Raw genomic sequence first — 27,216 nt, forward strand, 5'->3', positions numbered from 1 at the left:
CATCTGAAACCCAATTCCCATTCGTAAAAACTAAATCTAGAATATTCTCCCCTCTAGTTGGTGTCTTAACCAGCTGTGCCAGAGCTGGTTAAGACACCAACAGAAATAAATAAAAATATTTATTTTAACACAGACATACAAACACAAACATTTGAAAACATTGGACACTGTTGGACATACCTCTTTCCTATTTCTTATTCTAATACTATATTATCAGTATGACTATTATTTTAGACAATATATACAGTATATTGTACATTGATACTATATATTTATTTATTTATTTATTCATTTGTCCAATACACAAATACATAGGAAGGAAATAGACAATACAGTATATATAAGGGTAAAAGTGAACTTAGAGGAGAGGATATATGAAAGGAAGAAAATACATATGATAGGTGAAAGAAAGGAAAGACAATTGGACAGGGGACGAAAGGCAAACCAGTGCACTTACGTACGCCCCTTACTGGCCTCTTAGGAACCTGGAGAGGTCAATCGTGGAGAGTCTAAGGGAGAAATGTTGGGGGTTAGGGGTTGACACAATTGAATCCGGTAATGAGTTCCACGCTTCGATAACTCAATTGTTGAAATCATATTTTTTACAGTCAAGTTTGGCGCGGTTCGTATTAAGTTTGAATCTGTTGCGTGCTCTTGTGTTGTTGCGGTTGAAGCTGAAGTAGTCATTGACCGGTAGGACGTTGCAGCATGTGATCTTGTGGGCAATACTACTTCGGTATCTCTTTTTGTTACACTTTTAACCGATCCTCTTTTCTTTTAGCTCCAAATCTTTATTTCATTTGACTATGTATGTTTATATTTTCTTTTTTCCCAACCAACAATAAAACCTATTCCAACGTTCATAATATTCTGACTTATCTTTTATCCTCCATTGTTAATTTGTCCATTTCTGCACCGGTTATAAATGTTTCTATTAAGCCTTCTTCAGTAGGTACATTTTCACTTTTCCATTGTTGAATGAAGATAATTTCTTAGCCTTGCAAAAACGAAATACTGTATATAAAGATTCCCTCGGTTCACAGCCAGAATAATAATAATTAAAAAAAGAGCTGAGTTAAAAATTCGGCACGGCAAATTTTGCTTGCCTTTCGTTTCAAATGTCAATGTGGAGGGCTGGACCGTCTTACTCACAAGCGATAACTTGATAGGCAGAATCAGATATGGAATCAAAAAAGAACCGTTAAGTATTGGTTTTCAGTTCTTCTAAAAACCTCAAATGGAAAAATATTGCTAGTTCCTGCCTGGGTCTTTGATTCGAATAAAAGAGGAAATTGTAAAATCCACTCCAGATCAACAGGTAGCATCAACAACGCTGCAGATTTAAAACTTTTTGAAATGTCTGCATTTTAACTGTATTTAGAATTACCACTGATTGCGCTCACACAATACCAAGGGTCAACAAAGGAGCTGAAAAGATGCTATGGAAATTCTTGGACTCTTTCCCTTCCTTCCTTCCTTCCTTCCTTCCCTGCTCCCTTCCTTTCCCTTTCCCTCTCCTCCTTCCCTCCCTCCCTCTCTCACTCCTCTCTTTTAACCTTCCTTTTCTCCCTCCCTTCCTCCCTCCCTTCCTTTTTTCCTTCCTTTTCTCCCTCCTCCCTCCCTCACCTTTCCCCTCCTTCCTTTCTCCCCTCCCTTCCTTTTAATCTTCCTTTTCTCCTTCCTTCCTTCCTTTCTTCTTTCCTTTTCTCCCTCCTCCCTCCCTCACCTTTCCCCTCCTTCCTTTCTCTCCTCCCTTCCTTTTAATCTTCCTTCTCTCCTTCCTTCCTTCCTTTCTTCTTTCCTTTTCTCCCTCCTCCCTCCCTCACCTTTCCCCTCCTTCCTTTCTCTCCTCCCTTCCTTTTAATCTTCCTTTACTCCTTCCTTCCTTCCTTTTCTCCAACTTTCCTCCCTCTCTCCCTTCCTTCCTTCCTATTCTCCATGTTTCCTCCCTCTCTCACTTCCTTTCTCTCTCCTCCCTTTTCACCTTCCTTCCTTCCTTCCCCGCTCCCTTTCCCTCTCCTCCTCCCTCTCTCACTCCTCCCTTTTAATCTTCCTTTTCTCCCTCCCTCCCTCCCTTTCTTCCTTCCTTTTCTCCATCTTTACTCCCTCTCTCCCTTCCTTTCTCCTCCCTTTTCATCTTCCTTCCTTCCTTTTTCTTCCTTTTCTCCATCCTCCCTCCCTCCCTTTTCTCCTCCCTCCCTTTCTCTCTCCTCCCTCCCCCTCTCTCTCCACCCTTTTAATCTTCCTTTTCTCCTCACTCCCACTGTTCCTTCCTTCCTTCTTCTTTTCCTCCTCACTCCCTCTCTTCCTTCCTTTTTTCTTCCTTTTCTCCATCCTCCTTTCTCTCTCTTTCCTTCCTTTTCTCCATCCTCCCTCCCTGCCTCTTTCCCTTAGGACCGCCATCCTACCCAGGCCCCAAAAGTTGCCAAAAGCCAGTTCCCTGCCACTTTGTGCTTTCGAGGCCCAGACTGGCACCCCCTGCGAGAGGCGTCTGCTTCCTGTGCCTCCAAAACCTGCCATCGCTGCCGTTTTACATGCAACCTGTGGGCAGATGTGGGAGGCTGAGCCCTTCACTCTCTCCCCTCCTCGGGTGTCACTTCCTTTGCTCATGGGCCTCGCAGAGATTCGCTTCCAGGCGTCGGAGGCAACAGAGGGACGCAGGGGGAGGTAGCCGGTTCCTCCCACCCAGCTCAGTCCATTCTCGGGGTACCCCCAGGGGCAAGAAGACCGAATCCCATCATCCCCTCTCGTCCTGATGTGGCAGGTCTCTTTTGCCCGGCAGAAACGCTGCATCAGAAAACCCCTCTAAAGGTTGCCAACTTTTTGGGGTGACCATGGAGGAGGTGTTTTACGTGCTGCTGGGGTTCCTTTTCTGCTCTTCCGCTCTGCAGGTCAAACCCTCCGGTACGTACCCAGCGGTGTTTCTCGCGACTAACGGTCTCAGTTGAAGACAATGACTTTATTACTGTATTTATGATTTGGATTTTTCTGTAGACTCAGGGCGACTCCATAGACCCCGTAAACTTTAGCAATAGCAATTCCAAAAGCATTTAGACTTGTATACCACTTCATGGTGCTTTTTTACAGCCCTCTCTAAGGGGTTTCCAAAATCAGCCTCAACAATCTGGGTCCTCATTTGACCCACCTGGGAAGGATGGAAGGCTAAGTTGGCCTGGAGCCAGTGGTGAGATTTGAACTGTTGAACTACAGCTAGCAGTTAGCCGAAATAGCCAGCAGGGCTGCACTCTAACCACTGCACCACCATGGCTCCCTCCCTCCCTCTACTTCTGTTTGTTTGTTTGTTTGTTTGTTTGTTTCTTTCTTTCTTTCTTCCTTTCTTCCTTTCTTTCTTTCTTTCAATAGCAATAGCATTTAGACTTATATACCACTTCATAGTCCTTTTTTACAATCCTCTCTAAGCGGTTGACAGAATCAGCCTCTTGCCCCCAACAATCTGGGTCCTCATTTGACCCCCCTCGGAAGGAAGGAAAGCTGAGTCAACCTGGAGCCGGTGCTGAGATTTGAACTGCTGAACTACAGCTAGCTGAAGAAGCCTGCAGTGCTGTATTCTTTTTTTAAAAAAATAATTTTTATTGAATTTTTTAAAAGTATAAGACAGACAGAACTAACAACATTGAACATATATAGGAGCTACCACTGCTCCTCTTATTATAGAAGTCTTCCTAATACAAAAATAAAAAAAATAAAAAGCTAATTCTATTTTAGATCAATACAGAAAAGTGAACCTATCAATGAAATATCTGTTTGTATACAATACTAATATGCAAAGAAAAAGAAACCTAAAATTTCAAACATTTTCTATTGATTATATAATCATAATTAAATTGTTAATCTCAGTTATTAGAAATAGTGTTATTCATTGAATTTCACTATAAGTTATATTCAAAAATATACATTTTACTGTTTCATACTTTGTTTTTCTTTTTTTTAATCTTCAATAATATTTTTTTCTCAAATTCCACCATTTATACACTTTCCCCCAAATTTTATAAAATTCAGATTCCACTTGCTGTATTCTAACCATTGCGCCATCCTAGCTCATCCCGGCTTTAAAACACTAATGGAAAGCTTGTGGTGAAGATCGGACAACCCTTTGTCCGAAATGGTGTAGGACTTTCTCGTCTGGCCAAGGGGGTTGGACTAGAAGACCTCCAGGGTCCCTTCCAGCTCTCTTCCGCTGAATATCAGTCACTTTTTCCCCCTACTGCTTGTCTTTTAAAAAATTTTAAAACTTTTTTTATTGTTTTCAAAGACAAAACAAAACATACATACATAAAGATACAAAACAAAACACATAACAAAGGAGCTCCAATCGCTCTGCTCAAAATAGTAATTAATAATAATAATAAGAAAAAACGTTTGTTAATTAGATCATTTCAATGGAACACAAACACCTACTTCATATCTCTATTTATATACATTTCAAGATAATAAATTTACGTAGTCTTGGATTCATTGAGAATTTCTTCTATTCAACCAAATATTGACCCTATCCCAGATTTTATAATATTCGGTCTCTTCTTGATTTTTCAACCGCCTTGTCATCATGTCCAGCTCTGCACATTCAATAATTTTCCTAATTTCCACATCTTCTTTTGGGAGGTCTGCATCTTTCCATCTTTGAGCGAAAACAATTCTAGTAGCTACTAAAATGTGCGTTATCATATATTGTCTGTCTTTTTTATATTTATGTGGTGAAATACCTAATAAAAAGAGTTCTGAAGTTTTCCTAATTTCTACTGTTTGTTTGTTTGTTTGTTTGTTTGTCTGTCTGTCTGTCTATCTATCTATCTATCTATCTATCTATCTATCTATCTATCTATCTATCTATCTATCTATCAGATTTGTATGCCGCCCCTCTCCGTAGACTCAGGGCGGCTAACAACAGTAGGACAAAACAGCATGTAAATCCAATACTGTACTAAAACAGCTAAAAAACCCTTATTTGTAAAACCAAACATACATACACACAAACATACCATGTATAAACTGTATAGGCCCGGGGGAGATGTCTCAGTTCCCCCATGCCTGACGGCAGAGATGGGTTTTAAGAAGCTTACGAAAGGCAAGGAGGGTGGGGGCAATTCTAATCTCTGGGGGGAGTTGGTTCCAGAGGGCCGGGGCCGCCACAGAGAAGGTTCTTTCCCTGGGCCCCGCCAAATGACATTGTTTTGTTGACGGGACCCGGAGAAGGCCCACTCTGTGGGACCTAACTGGTCGCTGGGATTTGTGCAGCAGAAGGCGGTCTCGTCTTATAAGAGCAGTTCGCTGTTCTGAAATTCAGTTATTGAATCCTTAAGAGCAAAAATAAGTGATTTTTAGGGGCTCAAACAAGAGAAAAGCCCCTTATAAACTCTGCCATTTGGCTATTCTGTTGTAATTCTGTAATTATTCTCTTGGTTGGGTGCAGAAAGAAGCGGCCCAAGGATTGAATGAAAGTTGAGAAGTTCAGTTTCTCCAGAAACGATCGGTGAGCGAAGTCAAAGGCTGAACCCCAGAAAGGTGGAATTCACGCCAGCATTAATGAGGAGAGAACTGTATTGGTCAAAACCATATCTCAGCAGCATTGTGTAGTTTTGATAAAAGGGAATATTTGTAGCTCAGGTTTGAAATGAAACATAGAAGATTGACGGCAGAAAAAGACCTCCTGGTCCATCTAATCTGCCCTTATACTATTTCCTGTATTTTATCTTAGGGTGGATCTATGTTTATCCCAGGCATGTTTCAATTCAGTTCCTGTGGATTGACCAACCACGTCTGCTGGAAGTTTGTTCCAAGCATCTACTACTCTCAGTAAAATAATATTTTCTCACGTGGCTTCTGATCTTTCCCCCAACTAGCCTCAGATTGTGCCCCCTTGTTCTTGTGTTCACTTCCCTATTAAAAACACTTCCCTCCTGAACTTTATTTAACCCTTTAACCTATTTAAATGTTTCGATCATGTCCCCTCTTTTCCTTCTGTCCTCCAGACTAGACAGATGGAGTTCATGAAGTCTTTCCTGATACGTTTTATGCTTGTAGCCCGTCATAGCTCATAGAAAATGAGCTCATAGAAAATGAGCTGGGTTCATTGCAGACGTTTCATAACCCAACTAGGTAGCCTCATCAGTAGCATCACCACTTGCTTCCAGCACTGATGACATTACCTTGGTGGGTTGTGAAACATCCGTAAGAAAACAACAAGGCTCAGAAAGCACCTAGGACTGTGTAGTTTTTTTGGCTATAATCTAGCCTGATGCTACAAATAGCCTTTATATTTGCAAATACATGATTGAAATTGATTTATCCGGTAGAACTCAGTAATACAAGTGAGATACATTAAGTGTATAAAATATTATTTACTTTGGCAAATATCTTAGTCAAGGACAGTCCTAGCCATACACAGTTAAATCAGTCAATACATCTCAATCAATATACAAAACTATAAGCCTTACTTGCCCAGCTTAGAAATACATAAACCAACATTTGAACACACAGTTCTTACAAAGACTAAAAAGAAACAGCAGAGAATAGCTAAGTAAGTGAATCCTATTTCTTTAAAACAAACAAAAAAAATCTTTATTAGTTTCTACATATAAAAATAGAAAAAAAAAAAATAAACAAACAAAATTTAAATATGTGAAAGGGTTAAATAAGGTCCAGGAGGGAAGTGTTTTTAATAGGAAAGTGAACACAAGAACAAGGGGGCACAATCTGAGGTTAGTTGGGGGAAAGATCAGAAGCAACGTGAGAAAATATTATTTGACTGAAAGGGTAGTAGATGCTTGGAACAAACTTCCAGCAGACGTGGTTGGTAAATCCACAGGAACTGAATGTAAACATGCCTGGGATAAACATAGATCCATCCTAAGATAAAATACAGGAAATAGTATAAGGGCAGACTAGATGGATCAGGAGGTCTTTTTCTGCCGTCAATCTTCTATGTTTCTAAAACATACCAAGAAACCCCCCCAAGAAAAATAGATAGATGAACAAAGATACCTGAACAACATATAAAACATATTCAGTTACAGTAGGTGAGCCTTTCGTCCCCTATCCAATTGTCTTTCCTTTCTCTCACTTATCATATATATTTTCTTTCTTTCATATATCCTCTCCTCTAAGTTCACTTTCACCCTTATATACATTACTACATGTCTATTTTTCTTCCTATGTATTTGTGTATTGGACAAATGAATAAATAAAAATAAATAAATATGCCTAGAAATAAATACCTAGAAATAGGTATTTGCTTATCATCAATTAATATTTTCTTTCACTGGGAACATATATTTATTAGTTATATTGAAGACTTAATTTTTCAACTGTTTTGTTGACTCTCACTATCAAGCGACCTAATACTAAGTATTTGTATCCAGTGGTTTGTCTTCTTTAGTTCTGTATATTATGTATTCATTTTGCATATTTGTGAGGAAGATATGGATTCGTTTTTAGGGGTTTTGTTTTCCATTGATTTATGGTGCAATGTTTCTATATTTTCATCTTATTTGAGTACGCAAGGAAGGAGTGCCTAGTTTTGCTTTTCCTTTAGATTTGTTAATGTATTTTTTCTGTTTGAGCCACTTGTATTAATTTTCCTATATTTTGTAGAATTCAAAATTTTGTGCACTCAATGACCTTGATTATAAAGCTTAAAGTTGTAGGGGTTGTTTCTATTTTCCAATTCTGTGGCACATAGCAGAGTGAATCCCGTTTCTGGTGCCCTCTTATGGCAATCCATGATACTACTCTTAAAGCAATAGTGTACTAATACATTAATTTGTTTGTTTGTTTGTTTATTTATTTATTTATTTATTTATTTATTTAGTCCAATACACAATGAGGGTTTTAGTGGGTATATATCTATATACACATAGTAAAATACATGATGAAGGTTATAGAGGAGATACTCATAGTAAAATATATCTAAGAAAGAATAGAAAAGAAGATATAGTAATAAAACATATCAATGAAAGAATAGAAGAGATATAGGAATAGAAGAAAGGTATAGGAGATATAGGAGAGCAATAGGACAGGGGACAGAAGGCACTCTAGTGCACTTGTACTCGCCCCTTACTGACCTCTTAGGAATCTGGATAGGTCAATCGTAGATAATCTAAGGGTAAAGTGTTGGGGGTTTGGGGATGACACTATGGAGTCCGGTAATGAGTTCCACGCTTCGACAGTTCGGTTACTGAAGTCATATTTTTTACAGTCAAGTTTGGAGCGGTTAATATTAAGTTTAAATCTGTTGTGTGCTCTTGTGTTGTCGCGGTTGAAGCTGAAGTAGTCGCCGACAGGCAGGACGTTGCCGCATATGATCTTGTGGGCAATACTTAGATCTTGTTAAAGGCGTCTTAGTTCTAAACTTTCTAGGCCCAGGATTTAAGCATATGTCGTTGGTTTGTTTTATATATTGCAAAACCCAACCAGTTTTATGTACATAGTACTAACACATCTTATACTCCAAAAAATTATGATAATTCAATTGTGTGAGTTTATGTTTCTTCTGCTTGTTTCTTTTCTTCTCCCCAGTATATTTTTACCCACCCCAGTTAAATTTAACGGAAGGAGAGACGGCCACATTTACCTGTTCCATGTGCAACCCTGGTGTGGGAAAACATTTGCTTTGGTACAAACAGGGCCACGACCACCAGCCGGTCAAATTGGACAGCGGCAGTCCAAAGTATAGGTTTTATCAACGAGACAACTGCAGGTACGAGATGGAAATCCGAGAGGTGGAGAAGAACGACAGCGGGATTTACTACTGCTGGGTGAACCCTTTCCATCCACAAGGGACCATGCTGGAGAGCAACCGAAGCAAACTCATTGTGACAGGTGTGACCGAGTATTTTGAGGAGTGGCTGGGCTGGTTTTGGCAGCAAAAAAACAATCAATGATGCAGATAGCGGTAGTCCTCGACTTATGACTTTGTCGGTGAAGTGCAAAGTTTCCGTTGCTGAGCAAGGAAATGTTATTATTATTATTATTATTATTATTATTATTATTATTATTATTAATTGGATTTGTATGCCGCCCCTCTCCGCAGACTCGGGGCGGCTAACAACAATGATAAAAAAACAACATGTAACAATCCAATTTAATAAAACAACTAAAAACCCTTATTATAAAAAACCAAACATACACACAAACATAACATACATAACTTGTAATGGCCTCGGGGAAGGAATATCCTAACTCCCCCATGCCTGGTGACAAAGGTGGGTCTTGAGTAATTTGCGAAAGACAAGGAGGGTGGGGGCTGTTCTAATCTCTGGGGGGAATTGATTCCAGAGGGCCGGGGCCGCCACAGAGAAGGCTCTTCCCCTGGGGCCCGCCAAACGACATTGTTTGGTCGATGGGACCCGGAGAAGGCCGATTCTGTGGGACCTTATCGGCCGCTGGGATTCGTGCGGTAGAAGGCGGTTCCAGATGTATTCTGGCCCAATGCCATGTAGGGCTTTAAAGGTCATTACCAACACTTTGAATTGTGACCGGAAACCGATCGGCAGCCAGTTATAAAATATGTTTTGTCCCATTGTGTCACTGTTCTGGTCATGGTTGTTAAGTGCATCGCTGCAATTGTTAAGTTGGTAACAAGGTCACTAAATGAATCTGGCTTCCCCTTTGACTTTGCTTGTAGGGAAGTCTCAATATTTATTTCAATTTAATTTATTATATTTAGAAGCCCGGGACACTGCCACTGTCATAAATATGAATCAGTTGGAAGGGATCTTGGAGGTCTTCTAGTCCAACCCCCTGCTCAAGCAGCAGACTCTATACAATTGCAGACAAAACATCCTCCAGCGAAGAAGCTCCCACTACTTCTGGTGGCAAGCAGTTCCACTGGTTAATTGTTTCTTAGCAACTTTAAGGGGGCTGGGCTCAGGGTTCTGGTTTTATTCGCTGCTGGTTCGCCTCCTTGACGGACTGTGCGGGTAGAGGCGTGTTGCGCTTCGAGCCCACATGTGGAGTGTTGAAAAACTAGCTTATGTGCATGCACCGAAGCAAAACAAAAGATGGTGACGCCTATGGCACTGCCAGAGAGCTAGTTTGGGGGCATGGCAGGCCAGTTCGAGCGACCCAGGCTGCCAAATTACTACCGGTTTCATAGAACCAGTCTGAAACCACCTCTGGACGGACTTCAATTCCCACAATTCCCTAGGCTGTAGGGACGTGACGGCGAACCTATGGCACGGATGCCACAGGTGGCACACGGAGCCATTATTGTTATTGTTATTGTTATTGCTATTGTTATTATATTATTATATTATATTATAATATTATATTATATTATATTATATTATATTATATTATATTATATTATATTATATTATATTATATTATATTATATTATATTATATTATATTATATTATATTATATTATATTATATTATATTATTATTATATTATATTATATTATATTATATTATATTATATTATATTATACTATACTATATTATTATTATCAACAATATAACACAGAAAATTTCCTATTTCATCACTAGTTGGGCGCTTCCCAAGCACCTAGGACTCTGTGATGTAGCGGCAAATTATGTGTGCCGATCCCAGTAAAGCGGCCTTTTGCAATTGAAGTTGTGAATGCTCCAACACTGAAAGTTTTTAAGCAGATGTTAGACAACCATTTGTCTCAAGTAGTGTAGGATCTCCTGCTCAAGCAGGGGGTTGGACTAGATGACCTCCAAGGTCCCTTCCAACTCATTGTTGTTATTATTGTTATTATTATTATTGTTATTATTATTATTGTTACTATTATTGTTGTTGTTATTATTATTATTATTATTATTATTATTATTATTATTATTATTATTATGTGTGTCTCCTATGCACCTGGATTCACTCGGGATTCACTGGCATTTTATAATAGAGATTCCAGAAGTAATCTCGATGTTCTCGCTTCTAGAAAAACTCGCTGCAACTCGACCTCCAGACAAGATTCCCACCCGGGTCAAAGAACAGGGCAAGGGCATCCGAAAAGCCTCTAAGAGTTCTTTCTCTAACTTACGAGGCTCTGGGTTGTTTATCTTGCTTGTTGCGTTGTATTTCTCGTTTTGGATCATCAGAAGGCGAAGGCAAAGTAAGTACCGTATCAGTGAAGGGCTGCATTTTTTTTTACTACCATGCTGTGGGTGTGGCTTATTTTGTGGGTGTGGCGTGTTGGCCATGTGACCAGGTGGGAGTGGCTTGACAATCATGTGACTGGGCGGCGGCTTAAAGGTCATGTGACTGGCTTAAAGGTGGCCAACTTGACATCACTCGTGTCAAAGGTTTGGATTAAGGTGCCTGGCCTCTCCTTGACTCAAAGAGGTCTATTTATTTAATTTTTGATTTTATTTTATTGGATTTGTCCGTAGACTCGGGGCGGCTAACAACAGTAGTAAACAGCATAGGACAATCCAATATAAACAGTTAAAAACCCCTATTGTAAAACCAAACATACACACAGACATACCATGCATAAAATTGTAAAGGCCTAGGGGGAAAGAGTATCTCAATTACCCCATTTACTATTACTCAACATCCAAAATGTACTATTTAATTCTATGTGTATATGCCATACACATAGAATGAAATCGGCACACAAAAATATACATTATCTACTATATAAACTGTATGTGGATGTACACACACACGCACGCACAGCTCTTCTAAAATTATACACATTTCAACCATTTACTGTGATAGGAAAAATATACCCAGAGCCCAGGAGGGAAAAAAAGAAAAAAAATTCAAAATTTTTCTACCAGTTCTGCGTACCTGACCCCTGTAGGACCCCCAATCACTGAGCCATATGTGCTAAGCAACAGTTTCCACCAACTTAAAAAACAACAACGACGTATTTTTTGGAGTATAAATCGCACCTCCACCCCCACTGAATGGGGTGGAAATATCAGTGCGTCTTATACACTGAATACAATCATTTTTGGCCTCCGGAAGTTCTGCTCCCACATCCCATTTTTGCAAAAAAAAAAATGGGCATGTTTTTTTTTCCAAAACTGAGGACTGCAGAGTGCACCCCATTTTTTGCAAAAAAATGGGTGAAAAATGAAACCAAGGTGTATTCTAAATTGTTCCCGGTAGTGAAACTGATTGTCGGGAGCTCCAGAAGGATCTCTCGAAATTGAGTGAGTGGGCAACAAAGTGGCAAATGCATTTTAACCAAGTGCAAAGTTATGCACATCGGGGCAAAGAACCCCAATTATACCTACCAAATGATGGGGACCAAGCTTCCTGAGACAACCCAAGAAAGGGATCTTGGGGCTTTGGTGGACAGCTCAATGAAGATGTCAACCCAGTGTGCAGCAGCAGTAAAAAAAAAGCAAATTCTATACATGGCATGATTAGGAAGGGAATCGAAAATAAGTCAGTAAGGGTTGTATTGCCTCTGTACAAATTGATATTGAGACCACACTTGGAGTCCTGTGTACAGTTCTGGTCACCTCACCTCAAGAAGGATAGAATGGAATTGGAAAAGGTGCAAAAAAAAAGGATCAAGGGAATGGAGCCCCTCCCTTATGAAACCAGGTTGCAACGCCTTGGTCTCTTCAGCCTTGAAAGGTGGCGTTTAAGGGGGGACTTGATCGAAGTGTATAAAATCACACATGGGATAGAAAAGGTGGATAGAGAAAAATCCTTTTCTCTATCACACAATACTAGGACAAGGGGCCCCTCCCTAAAGCTCATAGTAAGAAAGGAAGGACAAATAAAGGGAAATATTTCTTCACCCAGAGGGTCCTTGGTTGATGAGATTCCCTTCCAGAAGAGGTTGTGACAGCTGTCAGCCTGGAGAGCTTCAAGGCAGGATGAGACAGATTCATGGGTGCCAAGTGTATTGGTGGTTATTGAAATGGATGTCCATGTGTCGCCTCTATGTTGGTTGAGGTAGGCAGGGTTCCCTTGGGTCCCATTTGTTGGGGGTCAGGGGAAAGGGAGGGTCTTGCCTTCTCTTTCTGCTCAAGATCCCCATGGACAATTGGGAGGCCACTGTGGGACAGAGAATGCTGGACTCGATGGGCTTTGGCCCCATTCAGCAGGGATCTTCTTAGGTTCTTAGGTTCTTATTCTCAGCTGGCTTTCATGCGCATGCGTGCATGCTGGAGCTGACATATAGCAACGCCTGAGCGTATTATTAAAAGGGAAAATTCTGTTGCCACAGGACACGGAGCGAGTTCTAATTCTCATTTTTTTCTTCCAGAGCGAAAGGAACAGAAGCAGGGAAAGGCTCCTTTGGTAAGTTCCCCTTTTTTTGCTTCTGAAAATTGGGTCACAGCAGCACCACAGCCATTAGAATCAGAATAGAGCTGGAAGGGACCTGCGTGCCAGCTGATTTTCAGCCTTGGGGAAGGCCTTTTCACCCTCCAGAGGCTTCAACGAAACTTCCTAAAGCCCCGGAGTGCAAAAAACAACACAATGGGCAAACCAGAAGTTCAGAAAAACAGACTTCCGGTTTGCCCGTTGTGCTGTTTTTCGCACTCTGGAGGATTTCCCGAAGGCCGTTCTGTATCAGCAAAAACTTCAGAAGAGAAGGATTGAGGGGTCGTGATTTCTGACAGTTTCCAAATGGGTGAACCGTGCAGTCGGGCGGTAGGGAAAGCAAGTAGGATGCTTGGCTGCATAGCTAGAGGTATAACAAGCAGGAAGAGGGAGATTGTGATCCCACTATATAGAGCGGTGGTGAGACCACATTTGGAATACTGTGTCCAGTTCTGGAGACCTCACCTACAAAGAGATATCAACAAAATTGAATGGGTCCAAAGACGGGCTACAAGAATGGTGGAAGGTCTTAAGCATAAATCCTATCAGGAAAGACTTCATGGACTCCATCTGTCTAGTCTGGAAGACAGAAGGAAAAGGGGGGACATGATCGAAACATTTAAATGTGTTAAAGGGTTAAATAAGGTTCAGGAGGGAAGTGTTTTTAATAGGAAAGTGAACCCAAGAACAAGGGGGCACAATCTGAGGTCAGTTGGGGGAAAGATGAAAAGCAACGTGAGAAAATACATTTTACTGACAGAGTAGTAGATGCTTGAAGCAAACTTCCAGCAGATGTGGTTGGTAAATCCACAGGAACCCAACTAACCTCAGATTGTGCCTTGTTCTTGGATTCACTTTCCTATTAAAAACACTTCCCTTCTGAACCTTATTTAATCCTTGAACCTATTTAAATGTTTCGATCATGTCCCCCCTTTTCCTTCTGTCCTCCAAACTACACAGATGGAGTCCATGAAGTCTTTCCTGATACGTTTTATGCTTGAGACCTTCCACCATTTTTCCAGCCCGTCTTTGGACCCATTCAATTTTATCCATATCTTTTTGTAGGTGAGGTCTCCAGAACTGAACACAGTATTATTCCAAATGGGGTCTATAAAGCGGGATCACAATCTCCTTCTTCCTGCTTGTTATACTCTAGCTATGCAGCCAAGCATTCTACTTGCTTTCCCTACTGCCTAAATAAAATGAGAATTTAAGTTTCTGCTTAGAAATAAAATGAGAATTTAAGTTTCTGCTCGGAAATAAAATCAGAATTTAAGTTTCTGCTTAGAAATAAAATCAGAATTTAAGTTCCTACTCAGAAATAAAATCAGAATTTAAGTTTCTGCTCGGAAATAAAATCATAATTTAAGATTCTGCTCAGAAATAAAACCAGAATTTAAGTTTCTACTTAGAAATAAAATAAAATTTGGTTTTAACTCTCTTTTAAAAATAATTAGACATAAAGGCTTTATTAAAACATAAATTTTTTTGGGGGGGGGGCTTTGAACCGAAGGACGAAGTTGATCCTCCGTCCGTAGCCGTTTTCACGGTCGATTACGAAATGCTGGCGTTTCCTGGAGGGGCAAAGACCAAGCCGCCGGCTTCTCCGAAACCCGTCCAGCGGGAACCCACCGAATACGCCACCATCGTCTTCCTCCCGTCGAAGACTCCAGAGGATGCAGAGGCAATGGACTCCCAACAGACAACTTGCCCAGTCTGTGTGCAGCACTCTTGACCCGGCCATCGGCTCCTTGCTGTGGTTTCCAGATTGCAACTCTGTGCAGATGTTGACCGCGAGCACTGACTGATTGGGGGAAACCAGACACGTCGAATATCATGTCGGCCTGGAAACCACATCCTCCGAACGGCTGCAACTTTTTGCGAATCGAAAGAGCGAAGGGGGGGCTATCAGTGGGAGGCACTCTGCATGGGCGCAGAAGTACTCTCTCCCTAGTAGGGGCTGCAAAGAGAGGTTTGCAAAGCCTACAAAAATGGTGGAAGGTCTTAAGCATAAAACGTATCAGGAAAGACTTCATGGACTCAATCTGTCTAGTCTGGAGGACAGAAGGGAAAGGGGGGACATGATCGAAACATTTAAATATGTTAAAGGGTTAAATCAGGTTCAGGAGGGGAGTGTTTTTAATAGGAAAGTGAACACAAGAACAAGGGGGCACAATCTAAGGTTAGTTGGGGGAAAGATCAAAAGCAACGTGAGAAAATATTATTTTACTGAAAGAGTAGCAGAGGCTTGAAACAAACTTCCAGCAGACATGGTTGGTAAATCCACAGGAACTGAATTGAAACCTGCCTGGGATAAACATAGATCCACCCTAAGATAAAATACAGGAAATAGTATAAGGGCAGACGAGATGGACCAGGAGGTCTTTTTCTGCCGTCAATCTTCTATGTTTCTATGTCCTTCTCGGTCAGGTGCAGAAGTCCTCTACTTAACAACTGGAATCACACCTGAGAGGGGAAAAAAAATGCACTCCCCCCAAACCCCCCCCCCCCAACTGGAATCGAAGCTGTCGGGGAGTGAACGTTGCCCTGTTTTATGACTCTTCCTGCTGCCGTTTTAAAGTGGATCCCTGAAGTCGTTAAACAAGGACCACGGTTGTTAAGTGGATCTGGCTTCCTCGCTGTCAGACGGAGACACTGTGAGCGTCATAAATAAGGTGCCAAGCATCTGCATTTTGATACTATGGATCGTGGGGATGCTGCACCAGTTGTTAAGCGTGGGGAAAATGGCTGCAAGTTGCTATTTTTCAGAGCTGTTGTAACTTTGTAATGGTCACTAAATGAGAATTACCTGTACCATCAGGTAAAGAAGTTGAGCCCACCCACCGTCTTTGCAGAAGCAAAATAAAAATAGAAAACCCATAACCGAGAGCCAGTTTGGTCTACTAGTTAAGGTACCAGGCTAGAAAGCAGGAGACGGGGAGTTCTAGTCCTGCTTTAGGCATGAAAGCCCATTGGGTGATTTTGGGCCAATCACCAGGAGATTGTGAGTTATAGTCCTGCCCTAGACAGAAAAGACCACTGGGTGTCTTTGGGCCAATCACCAGGAGACGGGGAATTCTAGTCCCGCCTTAGCCATGAAAGCTCACTGGGTGACTTTGGGTCAATCACCAGGAGACGGGGAGTTCTAGTCCCGCCTTAGCCATGAAAGCCCACTGGGTGACTTTGGGCCAATCACCAGGAGATGGGGAGTTCTAGTCCCGCCTTAGGCATGAAAGCCCACTGGGTGACTTTGGGCCAATCACCAGGGGCTTGTGAGTTCTAATCCCAGCCATGGACAGGAAAACTGCCAGGTGACTTTGGGCCAGTCTCTCTCTCTCTCAATCCAACCCACCTCGCAGGGTGGTTGTTATAGGCAAAACAGGAGACGGAAAGTTGGATAGGTTCACCGCCTGGAGTTATTTCTAAAAATAAGAAAGCAGGTGGAATACAAAACAAATAAACTAACAAACAACAACAAGGACAACATAAATTCAAGAAAAAGTTGAGATGCCAATTGTGACGTTTCCCCAGCACTGGGTGCGAATCCTGACAGGGCTTGGTGGAAAATTCAGTTAGCCCAGCCCCTCTGTCACCTTTCCGCCTCCTTTAGAGATCTGTAGAGGTTTCTGTGCAAACCATCGTGGGCGGTTTGGTGTTTTTAAAAACTGTCTCTTTTGGGGGCCGATCAAACCGATATTGTGGCGGAAAGGGCTGGCTGAGGGGAAGGCCAACCAGATGTGGGCAGAGAGGATGCTTGGCTGCATAGCTAGAGGTATCATAAGCAGGAAGAGGGAGATGGTGATACCACTCTATAGAGCGCTGGTGAGACCCCATTTGGAATAATACTGTGTTCAGTTCTGGAGACCTCACCTACAAACAGAGGTGGATCAAACTGAACGGGTCCAAAGACAGGCTACAAGAATGGTGGAAGGTCTTAAGCACAAAACCAATCAGGAAAGACTTCATGAACTCAATCTGTATAGTCTGGAGGACGGAAGGGAAAGGGGGGACACGATCGAAACATTTAAATATGTGAAAGGGTTAAATAAGGTTCAGGACGGAAGTGTTTTCAATAGGAGAGTGAACCCAAGAACAAGGGGGCACAATCTGAGGTTAGTTGGGGGAAAGATCAGCAGCAACGTGAGAAAATATTATTTGACTGAAAGAGTAGTAGATGCTTGGAACAAACTTCCAGCAGACGTGGTTGGTCAATCCACAGGAACTGAATGTAAACATGCCTAGGATAAACATAGATCCATCTTGAGATAAAATACAGGAAATAGTATAAAGTCAGACTAGATGGACCAGGAGGCCTTTTTCTGCCGTCAATCTTCTATGTTTCTCTGTTTTTGGTTCCACACCCTACAAAAAGTCCCCTCCTGCTCCAAATAATTGGCAGTTAGAGGGCTGGGGGCTAAAACATATGAAGAACCTTTGCAGGAATTGGGTACGTCTAATGAAAAGAAGAACTAAGGGGAGACAGGATAACAGGCTTCCAGTCTTTGAGGGGCTGCTCCAAATAATAATAATGATAATAATAACAACAGAGTTGGAAGGGACCTTGAGGTCTTCTAGTCCAACCCCCTGCTTAGAAAGGAGACCGTACACTACTTCAGACAGGTGGTTATCCAACATCTTCTTTAAAACCTCCAGTGTTGGAGCCTTCACAACTTCTGGAGGCAAGCTGATTATTCCGTCCTTTCCTAAGGATGAGCAACAGCTGCAGATGTCCTGTGGCTTTTTATTAAAATAAATTCACATTTCTTCCTTTAAGTGGGTTTAGCTTTGAGTCTTTGGACCTGAGTTTGCACAAGCTGAATCCTAGCTTGGATCAGATTTTCATTGAAGAATGAAAGAGGAGGAGGAAGAAGAGATGAACGGAGGGGAGCAGGACGGAAGGAAGAAATAAAGGATATGGGAATGAGAATAAGGGAGGGAGGGAGGGAGGATGAAGAGGAGGAAAGGAAGGGAAGGGAAGGAGGATGGAAGGAAGGAGATAGGAGTGAGGAAGGGTGGAAAGGAGAGAAGGAAGGAAAGGAAGGGAAGGAAGAAAGACTGACAAGAGAGAATGGGAGAGGGGAAAGGGGAGCGGAGAGAAGAGGAAGGGAGGGAGAGAGAGAGGGATGAAAAAAGAATGAGAATAAAGGAAGAAAAGAGAAGGAAGGAAGGAAGAAGAGAAGGAAGGCAGGTAAGGAAGGAAGGAAAAGAAGAGAGCGAGGAGGGAGCAAACAAGGGAGAGAGAGATGAAAGAAAGGAGGGAGGGAGAAAATAAGGAAAAAAATCAGAAGAGAAGAAGGAAAGAAAGAAGGAAAAATAAAGTGAAGGAAGGAAAAATGGGAGGGAAAGAATGGGAGAGAGTAAAGAAAGGAGGAAGACAGGGACAGAGATGAAAGAAGGGAGGAAGGAAGTGGGAATGAGAGGAAGGAAGGAAGGAAACTCTCTGGAGGCGAGGCTTCAGACTTCCATCTCCACCACTTGCCGTATCCAAGGCACCGATAAGAGGACGTTTGAATAGACCCCATAGCGGTTTTGCAAGCCACATCCATCGCCCCACGACACGGTTCCTAGTAGTTGCCATTGGCCAGTCCGGTTGCTCCAAGCCACCATGGGACCCCCAGAGTCCCCACTGCAAGCGTCTTTTCCCCCTAAGAGGGAGAGAAGGAGAGAGAGAGAGAGAAAGAGAGAAAGAGGGGAGAATTCAAAACTTCTGCTCAATCGTCCAACATAATTTATATCTCCAGATGTTTCTCCTGGGTATATATTTTTTTTAATTTCCTCTCCTTGGAAAGACATACATACACAAAAACACATATACCATCAATGCCTAACAATATGCTTATATAATCTCTGATATAAAAAATTAATAAAACACCCTAAAACTTTATTTTCACTTCATCCAGCATTACTCTATCTTTCTAACACAACCAAGCTAAAAGTTCTCTTTTATATAAAAAAAATAAAAATAAAACATCCTAAATCGTATCTCTGGGCTGTCAGCTGGACATTTCCTCTGTGTCCGTGTATCTTGGAAAACTCAGGGACCCCTCTGCACACTCCTAACACCCACCGAATAGATGCTGCTGGGGTAAAACCCTTTTTAAAAAACCCATTTACCTTCTTCCTCTCCAGCGCAAATCATATCCGTTGTGACAATTTTCTGCAGCTTGGCGTAGGCTTTCGTGCACACTTCGTGGTCGATCAGGGGGATTTCAATCTGCAGGAGAAAAAAGCCAGAACCAACGGCTGATTTGGGTGTGGGGTAAGCAGGGGTCGGATTCAATCATTTCGGACCGGTTCAGGAGAACTGGATGCTACATTTTACATCTGGTTCACCGAACCGATAGTTGTTGTTTTTGTTTTTGTTGTTGTTGTTGTTGTTGTTGTTGTTATTATTATTATTATTATTATTATTATTATTATTATTATTATTATTATGTCAATACAACACAGCAAACGAGATCACTATGCTGGATTTCGTATTTCATCACCAGTCGGGCGCTTCCCAAGCACCTAGGACTGCGTGATGTAGGGGCGAATTATGTTTGCCGATCCCAGTAAAGCGGCCTTTTGCAATTGACAGATGGAGATTTTGTCAATTCCGATGGTTTTCAAATGTCCTCTGAGATCCTTTGGCACTGCGCCCAGTATGCCAAGTACCACTGGGACCACTTTCACTGGCTTATGCCAGAGTCGTTGCAGCATAAGCCATTATTATTATTATTATTATTATTATTATTATTATTATTATTATTATTATTTAGATTTGTATGCCTCCCCTCTCCGAAGACTCGGAGGATTGGCTGGCCCTACCTGCTCTGCCCCTCCCAGAGTCTCCATTGGGTTGGGTGTTATATAAACAATATATAAACAAGCTAACAATGAATGCTTGTGTATTGAAACACTATGGTTTTAAGGGTTGGTGTTGGGAGTTGCCACAAGAGGGAGCCATGGTGTTAGGAACTAAAGTTTCTATTCTGGCGCCTTGGAACATATTTTTACAATCCGACCAATCAGGCGTTTACAGTGGGGCTGTCTCTCTGACCTTCCTGCCAATCACCTTAAAGCTTTGTTGGGAGAAGTGGCGCTAGACTTATAGTTGGGGGTCACCACAACATGAGGAATTGTATTAAGGGGTCGCGGCATTAGAAAGGTTGAGAGCCACTGATCTCAACCAGACTTGTAAAGTGGGCCTAAACAAACAAAATGAAGTTCAATGTAGAGAAAAGTAAAATCCTGCACCAAGGAACCCCCCCCCCCCAAAACATGCATACAAACTGGGCGAAACCACACTCACCATAAGTGACTGCGAAAGGGGTCTCGGGGTCTTGGTGGATAACCAGCTAAACATGGGCCAGTAATGTGCAGCAGCGGCTAAAAAAGCCAACACCATCCTAAGCTGCATGAACAGGGGGATACACTCCAAGACCAGAGAGGTAATGATACCACTCTATAAGGCCCTGGTCAGACCACACCTGGAGTATTGCATCCAGTTCTGGTCACCACACTTCAAAAGAGATATAGAGACTCTGGAAAGGGTGCAGAAAAGAGCAACTAAAATGATAAGGGGACTACAGCAGTGTTTCCCAACCTTGCCAACTTAAAGATATCTGGACTTCAACTCCCAGAATTCCCCAGCCAGCGAATGCTGGCTGGGGAATTCTGGGAGTTGAAGTCCAAATATCTTCAAGTTGGCAAGGTTGGGAAACACTAGACTAGAGACAAGGCCATACGAGGAAAGATTGCGGGAACTGGGCATGGGTAGCCTAGAGAAAAGGAGGGACAGAGGGGACATGATAGCAGTCTACAGGTACTTGAGGGGTTGCCATGGAGAGGAGGGGGTCACACTATTTTCCAGGGCACCAGAGGGCCGGATGAGAAACAACGGCTGAAAGTTGACCAAGGAGAGATTCAACCTGGAGATAAGGAAGAACTTCCTGATGGTCAGAGTGATCAACCAGTGGAACAACTTGCCGGTGGAGGTTGTGAACTGCCCAACTTTGGACATTTTCAAGAGGAGACTGGACTGCCATCTGGGTGGGGAGGTGTAGGATTTCCTGCTTAAGCAGGGGGTTGGACTTGATGACCTCTAAGGTCCCTTTCAACTCTAATAATAAATAAAAAGTCATGTATACGAACCATGGTTTGTAAGAGAAATCTCTGAAACACATACTTTGGACCCCACACCAGAAAGGTGCCGGGTTGGAGATGGCAGATTGGGGGGGGGGAGCCCTGTTGCCTTGGTGGATTCTTTAAAGAGCCCCTCCCCTCTCAAGTGGAGATGGCTGCAATCCTAGGATACCGAGGAGCAAGTCTCGGTGTCCATCCCTCTCCCTCCCACGAAATAGATCCATAGATTGCGAGATCGACGTGATCAGGTACATCACCTCCATCAAGGCCTCTGGGAGACGTTGAAGCAACCGTTTCCCCCATCCGCTGACGATGACCATGGCACCTGGGGGAGGAAGGCAAAGAGATGGATGGATGGATAGAAAGATTTATCTATCTATCTATCTATCTATCTATCTATCTATCTATCTATCTATCTATCTATCTATCTATCTATTTATTAGATTTGTATGCCGCCCCTCTCCGAAGACTCAGGGCAGCTAACAACAATATAAAAAGACAATGTAAACAAATCTAATATTTAAAACAATCTAAAAAACCCCAATTTAAAGACCCACTCATACATACAAACATACCATGTATAAATTCCATAAGATAGAGAAAGATAGAGAGTTAGAGAAAGAAAGACAGAGAGACAGAGAGACAGAGAGACAGACATGAATAGAGATAGATAGATACCTTTCTTCTATTCCTATATCTCTTCTTCTATTCTTTCATTGATATGTTCTATTACTATATCTTCTTTTCTATTCTTTCATAGATATATTTTACTATGAGTATCTCCTCTATAACCTTCATCATGTATTTTATATATATATCCACTAAAACTCTCATTGTGTATTGGACAAAATAAATAAATAAATAAATAGATCGATCGATCGATCGATGAATAGAATAGAATAGAATTTTATTGGGCAAGTGTAATTGGATATGCAAGGAATTTGTCTTGGTGCATAGGTAGGAAGGTAGGATAGATAGATAGATGGATGGATGGATGGATGGATGGATGGATGGATGGATGGAGAGAGAGAGAGACGGGATGGTGCAGTGGTTAGAGTGCAGCACTACAGGTTCATTCAGCTAATTGCCAGCTGTAGTTCAGCAGTTCAAATCTCACCACCGGCTCAAGGTTGACTCAGCCTTCCGTCCTTCCCAGGCAGGACAAATGAGGACCCAGATTGTTGCTGATTCTGTCAACCGCTTACAGAGGGCTGTAAAAGCACTAGGAAGCGTTATATAAGATTAAGTGCTGTTACTAGTTCTATTCTCCCTACTAGTACTATGTTACCTATTTGGGTCATAAAATATCTGAGTCCGCTGTGGAATGAGTCGAATATAAATACAATAAATAGATAAACATCTGCAAGCAAACCACCAATTTCAGAGCGCCCCAAGCATCCCACAGTAAACTTGAACTCAGTTCCCAAGATGTCAATAAAATCTGACAGGCCATTTGCAAAGATTATTATTATTATTATTTATTAGATTTGTATGCCGCCCCTCTCCGTAGAATCGGGGCGGCTCACAACAGTGATAAAAAACAATACATGGTAACAAATCTAATATTTAAAATCTAAAAATAACAATTTTACATTAAAAAGTTTAAAAAACCCCCAATATATAAAAACATACACACAATCATATCATACACAAAAACTACATGGGCAAGGGGGAGATGTCTCAGTTCCCCCATGTCTGACGGCAGAGGTGGGTTTTAAGTAGTTTACGAAAGGCAAGGAGGGTGGGGGCAATCCTAATCTCCGGGGGGAGCTGGTTCCAGAGGGTCGGGGCCGCCACAGAGAAGGCTCTTCCCCTGGGTCCCGCCAGCCGACATTGTTTAGTCGACGGGACCTGGAGAAGGCCCACTCTGTGGGACCTAGGCTGTCATTTCTCTAATGTGGCTGCTTTAGGAGAGAACGTGGACTTCAACTCCCAGGATCCTCGCCCAGAGTCCATTTTGGAGTTTGGCAGCTTATAAATTGTTCTGTCTGGGTTTTCCCAGACCTCAACACCAACTGAAAAAACAGCCAGACACTCTGGTAAAAGCCAAAAGTATTTTATAGCTGGAAAAAATAAGCACAAAGGAAAACCTGTCTTCACAACAGACAGGCTATAATACGTTACAGCAGGGTCCTGATGTCCAGTCAATACCACAAGCTTCTTGCTGGCACCCCCCCCCAAGGTTTCAATAGTCCAAGGCACAAACCAGGATTGTAAGCCACCAAAGTTCACAGACAGGTCTCACGAATCTCCAAGATAAAACTCCACAAGCCAGGAAGGGTGGGTCCGCCTTTTATCCTTTCCCAAGAGCACCACACCCAAACCCAGCTGTGACCTCTAATGCTGGAAATACTTAGCCAATTGAGTCCGTCTCTGATTAGCTCTCCTTTGTCGCATATCTATGATGTCTTGAGCATTTTCCCCTAAGGAATCCAGGCTGCTTGCTGGGGAGAGCTCCCCCTGGTGGGACTCTGGCTGTCCTTCTTCTTCAGCCTGGGATTCCTCTTCCTCGTCAGTCTGCACCTCCTGTTCCTCAGCCTCTCCCTCTGAGCTGGAAACCGACAGAAGGTCAGCCATTCCCGGAGGGGTCCCAGACTGAACCACAACATAAATCGGACAAAATAAAATAAATAAACACAATAATCCTCCAGCCAGGCTGCTCACCTTTCTGGAGCGATCCGTCCGGGAAGCAAATGGGGACGACATAGTTGTTCAAGGTTGCTTCTCCGGAGAGTTTGACCAGGGCGATGTCGTACTCAAAGGTGGCCGCCTTGTAGGACGGGTGGATGTGGATGATCTTAGGTTGGAGACTTTGCTCCGTGTCGTCTCGTCTCTGAGTGTGGTGCTTCCCTGTTGGAAGTAGAATTAGAATCAGAGAGTTGGAAGGGACCTTGGAGGTCATCTAGTCCAACCCGCTGCTTAGGCAGGAAACCTCAAACAAATGGTTGTCCAATCTCTTCTTAAAAACTTCCAAGTGTTGGAGCATCCACAACTTCTAGTGGCAAGTAGTTCCACTGGTTACCGTAATTGTTCTCACCTGTCGGGAAATTTCTGTTTAGTTTTAGATCCGATCTCTAATGATCTTCAGTGTTGGAGAAACTTGGGAGTAGGAGGAAGAAGAATATCAGAAGAATAGACTCAGAAGGGACCTTGGAGGCCATCTAGTCCAACCTCCTGCTCAAGCAGGAGATCCTACACCATTTCAGACAGATGGCTGCCTAGTCACTTCTTAAAAATCCTCCAATGATGGAAGAATTCAGAAAATCTAGTGGCAATTAGTTCCACTGGTTCATTGTTCTCACTGTCAGGAAATTTCTCCTTGGTTCTAGATTGGATCTCTAACAATCTTCCTCCCCATTATACCTGGTCCAAGAATAGAATGCAGAATAAGAGAGTTGGAAGGGATCTTGGGGGTCATCTAGTCCAATCCCCTGCTCAAGCAGGAGATCCTATACCAATAATTAATAATAATAATAACAACAACAACAACAGCGTGATTGGTTTTTCCAAGAGACTTTCTTCAGCCCAATGGAAAGGGGGCTGATGTGGTCATAACTGTGAGGACTGGTTCCAAGGGACTTTCTTCAGTGCTGTGGAAAATGAGCTAAAATGGTCATAACTGTGAGGACCGATTGCAAAGAACTTTCTTCAGCACCATGGAAAGGGGGCTGAAATGGTCATAATTATGAGCCAGTGACTTTATTCAGTGCCATTGAAAGTGGGCTAAAATGGTCATAACTGTGAGGATTGATTGCAAGGTACTTTTCTTCAGCGCCATAGAAAGGGGGCTAAATTATCATAACTGTGAGGACCGGTTCCAAGTGCCATGGAAAGTGGGCTGAGACGGTCATAACTGCGAGGACCAGTTTCAAGTGACTTTCTTCAGCACTATGGAAAGGGGGCTAAAATGGTCATAACTGTGAGGACCGGTTCCATGTGCCATTGATAGTGGGCTGAGACGGTCATAACTACGAGGATCGGTTGTGAGGGACTTTTCTTCAATGCCACGAAAGAGATGTAAGTCGAGGGGCCCCTGCCAAGCTCCCCCTCCCTCCTTGAGTTTGCAAACCCGCTTTCTTCCGCAGCGGCCTCTTACCCAAGATAACGCTGAAGGAAGATGGGCTGACCACGTCCGTATTTTGGAAAACTGGATTTTCCGGGTCGAGTTCGTGGTGGAGACAGTGAGCGGCTGTCACGATCCATCGGTTGCCTGGGAAGTAGAACCCGGAATGTCAGGAGCCCCCCTTCCCCTTCTCTGGATCCGCCGTCTCGCACCCCCGCCGAGAAATTTGGGCTTGTTTCTGGAACAGAAATTTCTCTCCCCTCGTGGCTCGTAACTTGGAATACTCGCATGTGGAGCAGCTCGTATCTAGAGGTACCATTGTACTTGTATTTCAACCCCCCTTCCTGGGGTTCCCTCCCCACCTGGAAATCTCTTACCTATGAGTGAGCCTCCACAGAAGGGGCGTCCGTTCCTTTGGAGCATGGCGATCCATGGGGAAATCCCCCTCTGGGAATATCGTCCTTGGATAATCCGGCCCAAGGAGTTTCTGGAAAATTTTGGTTTCCCACAAACTAGGAAGAACAGAAAACAACCAAGATTTAGAAGTGTTGGATTTTTTCCCAATTTCATACGGGTTGGACTTCAACTCCCAGAATTCCCCCAGCCAACATGGCCGGCCTGGTTGACTAGGGAATTCTGGGAGAGGAAGTCCACCGGCCTTAAAAGTTCTCAGGTTTGCAGAGAATTCTGATCTGGAACCAAAAACAAAATGGCTGAAAAGGGGCGTATGGATCCGCAAGCCATATTTTAGGCATATGTTACTACTCTGTATAAAACAGTTGAGTTTGCAATATATAAACAAGCTAACAATGAATGCTTGTATGTATTGAAGTACTATAACTTTAAGAGGCAATGCTGCAAATGACCACTGGAGGGAGCCAAAAAGCACGATTCTGTCTCTCTCTCTCTCTCTCTGTTCTTTCTGCTGATTCACTGTGACTGATGTAGTAAACTCTGTGTTATTTGATGTATTTGTAAGCTGCAATGTATGACAAAGACAGGCTTGTAATATTATTATTGTATTGAGAGATATTGACTGATTTCAATGTGTATGACCGGACTGTACTATTTCTAAAAGTAAACCATATTTTATAAACTTTAATGTATCTGTTTTGTATGACCAAACAATGACTGAGCACTAATTAATTCTGCACGCCCCTTAACAATTTTTATCCAGTTTTATTAGCCAAGATTATGGGACGGCAATCTCCAGCAGCTTAACAGAGGTGGTCCTCCTTTTATGACCACAATTCGAACCATGCTAAGGTAGGTGATGGTTAAATAATTTGCGAATTTTTTTTGCCAACACAAACGATTGCCGTTGTTAAATGAATTGTGCCACAATTAAGCGAAACCGGCTATCTTCAGTGGTTTGTTGGCCAAAAGCCATCTGGAAGGGTCACAAATAGAGATAACACAATCGCAGGACAGTGGAACCTGTCGTAAATACAGGCCCATTGATCACATTTGAATCACGCGACTCTACAAATGCTGCAATGGTCATAAGTAGAGGACCAGCTGCAAACCACGATTTTCAGTGTCGTGGAGTCCTTTTAATGGTCACTAAATGGATTATAAATCAAGAATTACCCGTAGGACAGACTTAACCACCACCTCAACTGCTATTGCTAACGGAAATTTGAATTTACTTTCAAGATCTTAAAGGCACCAAATTGTTATGTCAATAGTTTTATTCATTTTCTTATCAAAGTTAATACAAAGGCTACAGAACAGAGTATAATAAAGTGAGT

General features: G+C 42.4%; 2 protein-coding genes across 2 annotated transcripts in view; one reads left to right on the forward strand and one right to left on the reverse strand.

Moving 5' to 3' along the window:
- Positions 1-2,551: 2,551 nt before the first annotated feature.
- On the forward strand, positions 2,552-15,100 carry LOC139168637 (programmed cell death protein 1-like). Its single transcript, XM_070754260.1, has 6 exons — positions 2,552-2,667; positions 2,783-2,904; positions 8,536-8,838; positions 10,925-11,098; positions 13,217-13,251; positions 14,789-15,100. Exons 1-6 carry the CDS (start codon positions 2,552-2,554, stop codon positions 15,008-15,010), a joined length of 972 nt encoding a protein of 323 aa, XP_070610361.1. The 3' UTR covers positions 15,011-15,100.
- Positions 15,101-17,996: 2,896 nt separating this feature from the next.
- The window catches only part of MASP1 (MBL associated serine protease 1), a 73,156-nt gene continuing 63,936 nt past the window's right edge, over positions 17,997-27,216 (reverse strand). Inside the window, 6 exon segments of the mRNA XM_070753807.1 lie at positions 17,997-18,920; positions 19,390-19,489; positions 21,660-21,727; positions 24,067-24,252; positions 25,499-25,612; positions 25,843-25,977. Coding sequence (XP_070609908.1) covers positions 24,201-24,252; positions 25,499-25,612; positions 25,843-25,977 — 301 coding nt within the window. The 3' untranslated portion in view covers positions 17,997-18,920; positions 19,390-19,489; positions 21,660-21,727; positions 24,067-24,200.

Source organism: Erythrolamprus reginae, chromosome 5, assembly GCF_031021105.1.
Source record: "Erythrolamprus reginae isolate rEryReg1 chromosome 5, rEryReg1.hap1, whole genome shotgun sequence".
Lineage (NCBI taxonomy): Eukaryota > Metazoa > Chordata > Lepidosauria > Squamata > Dipsadidae > Erythrolamprus > Erythrolamprus reginae.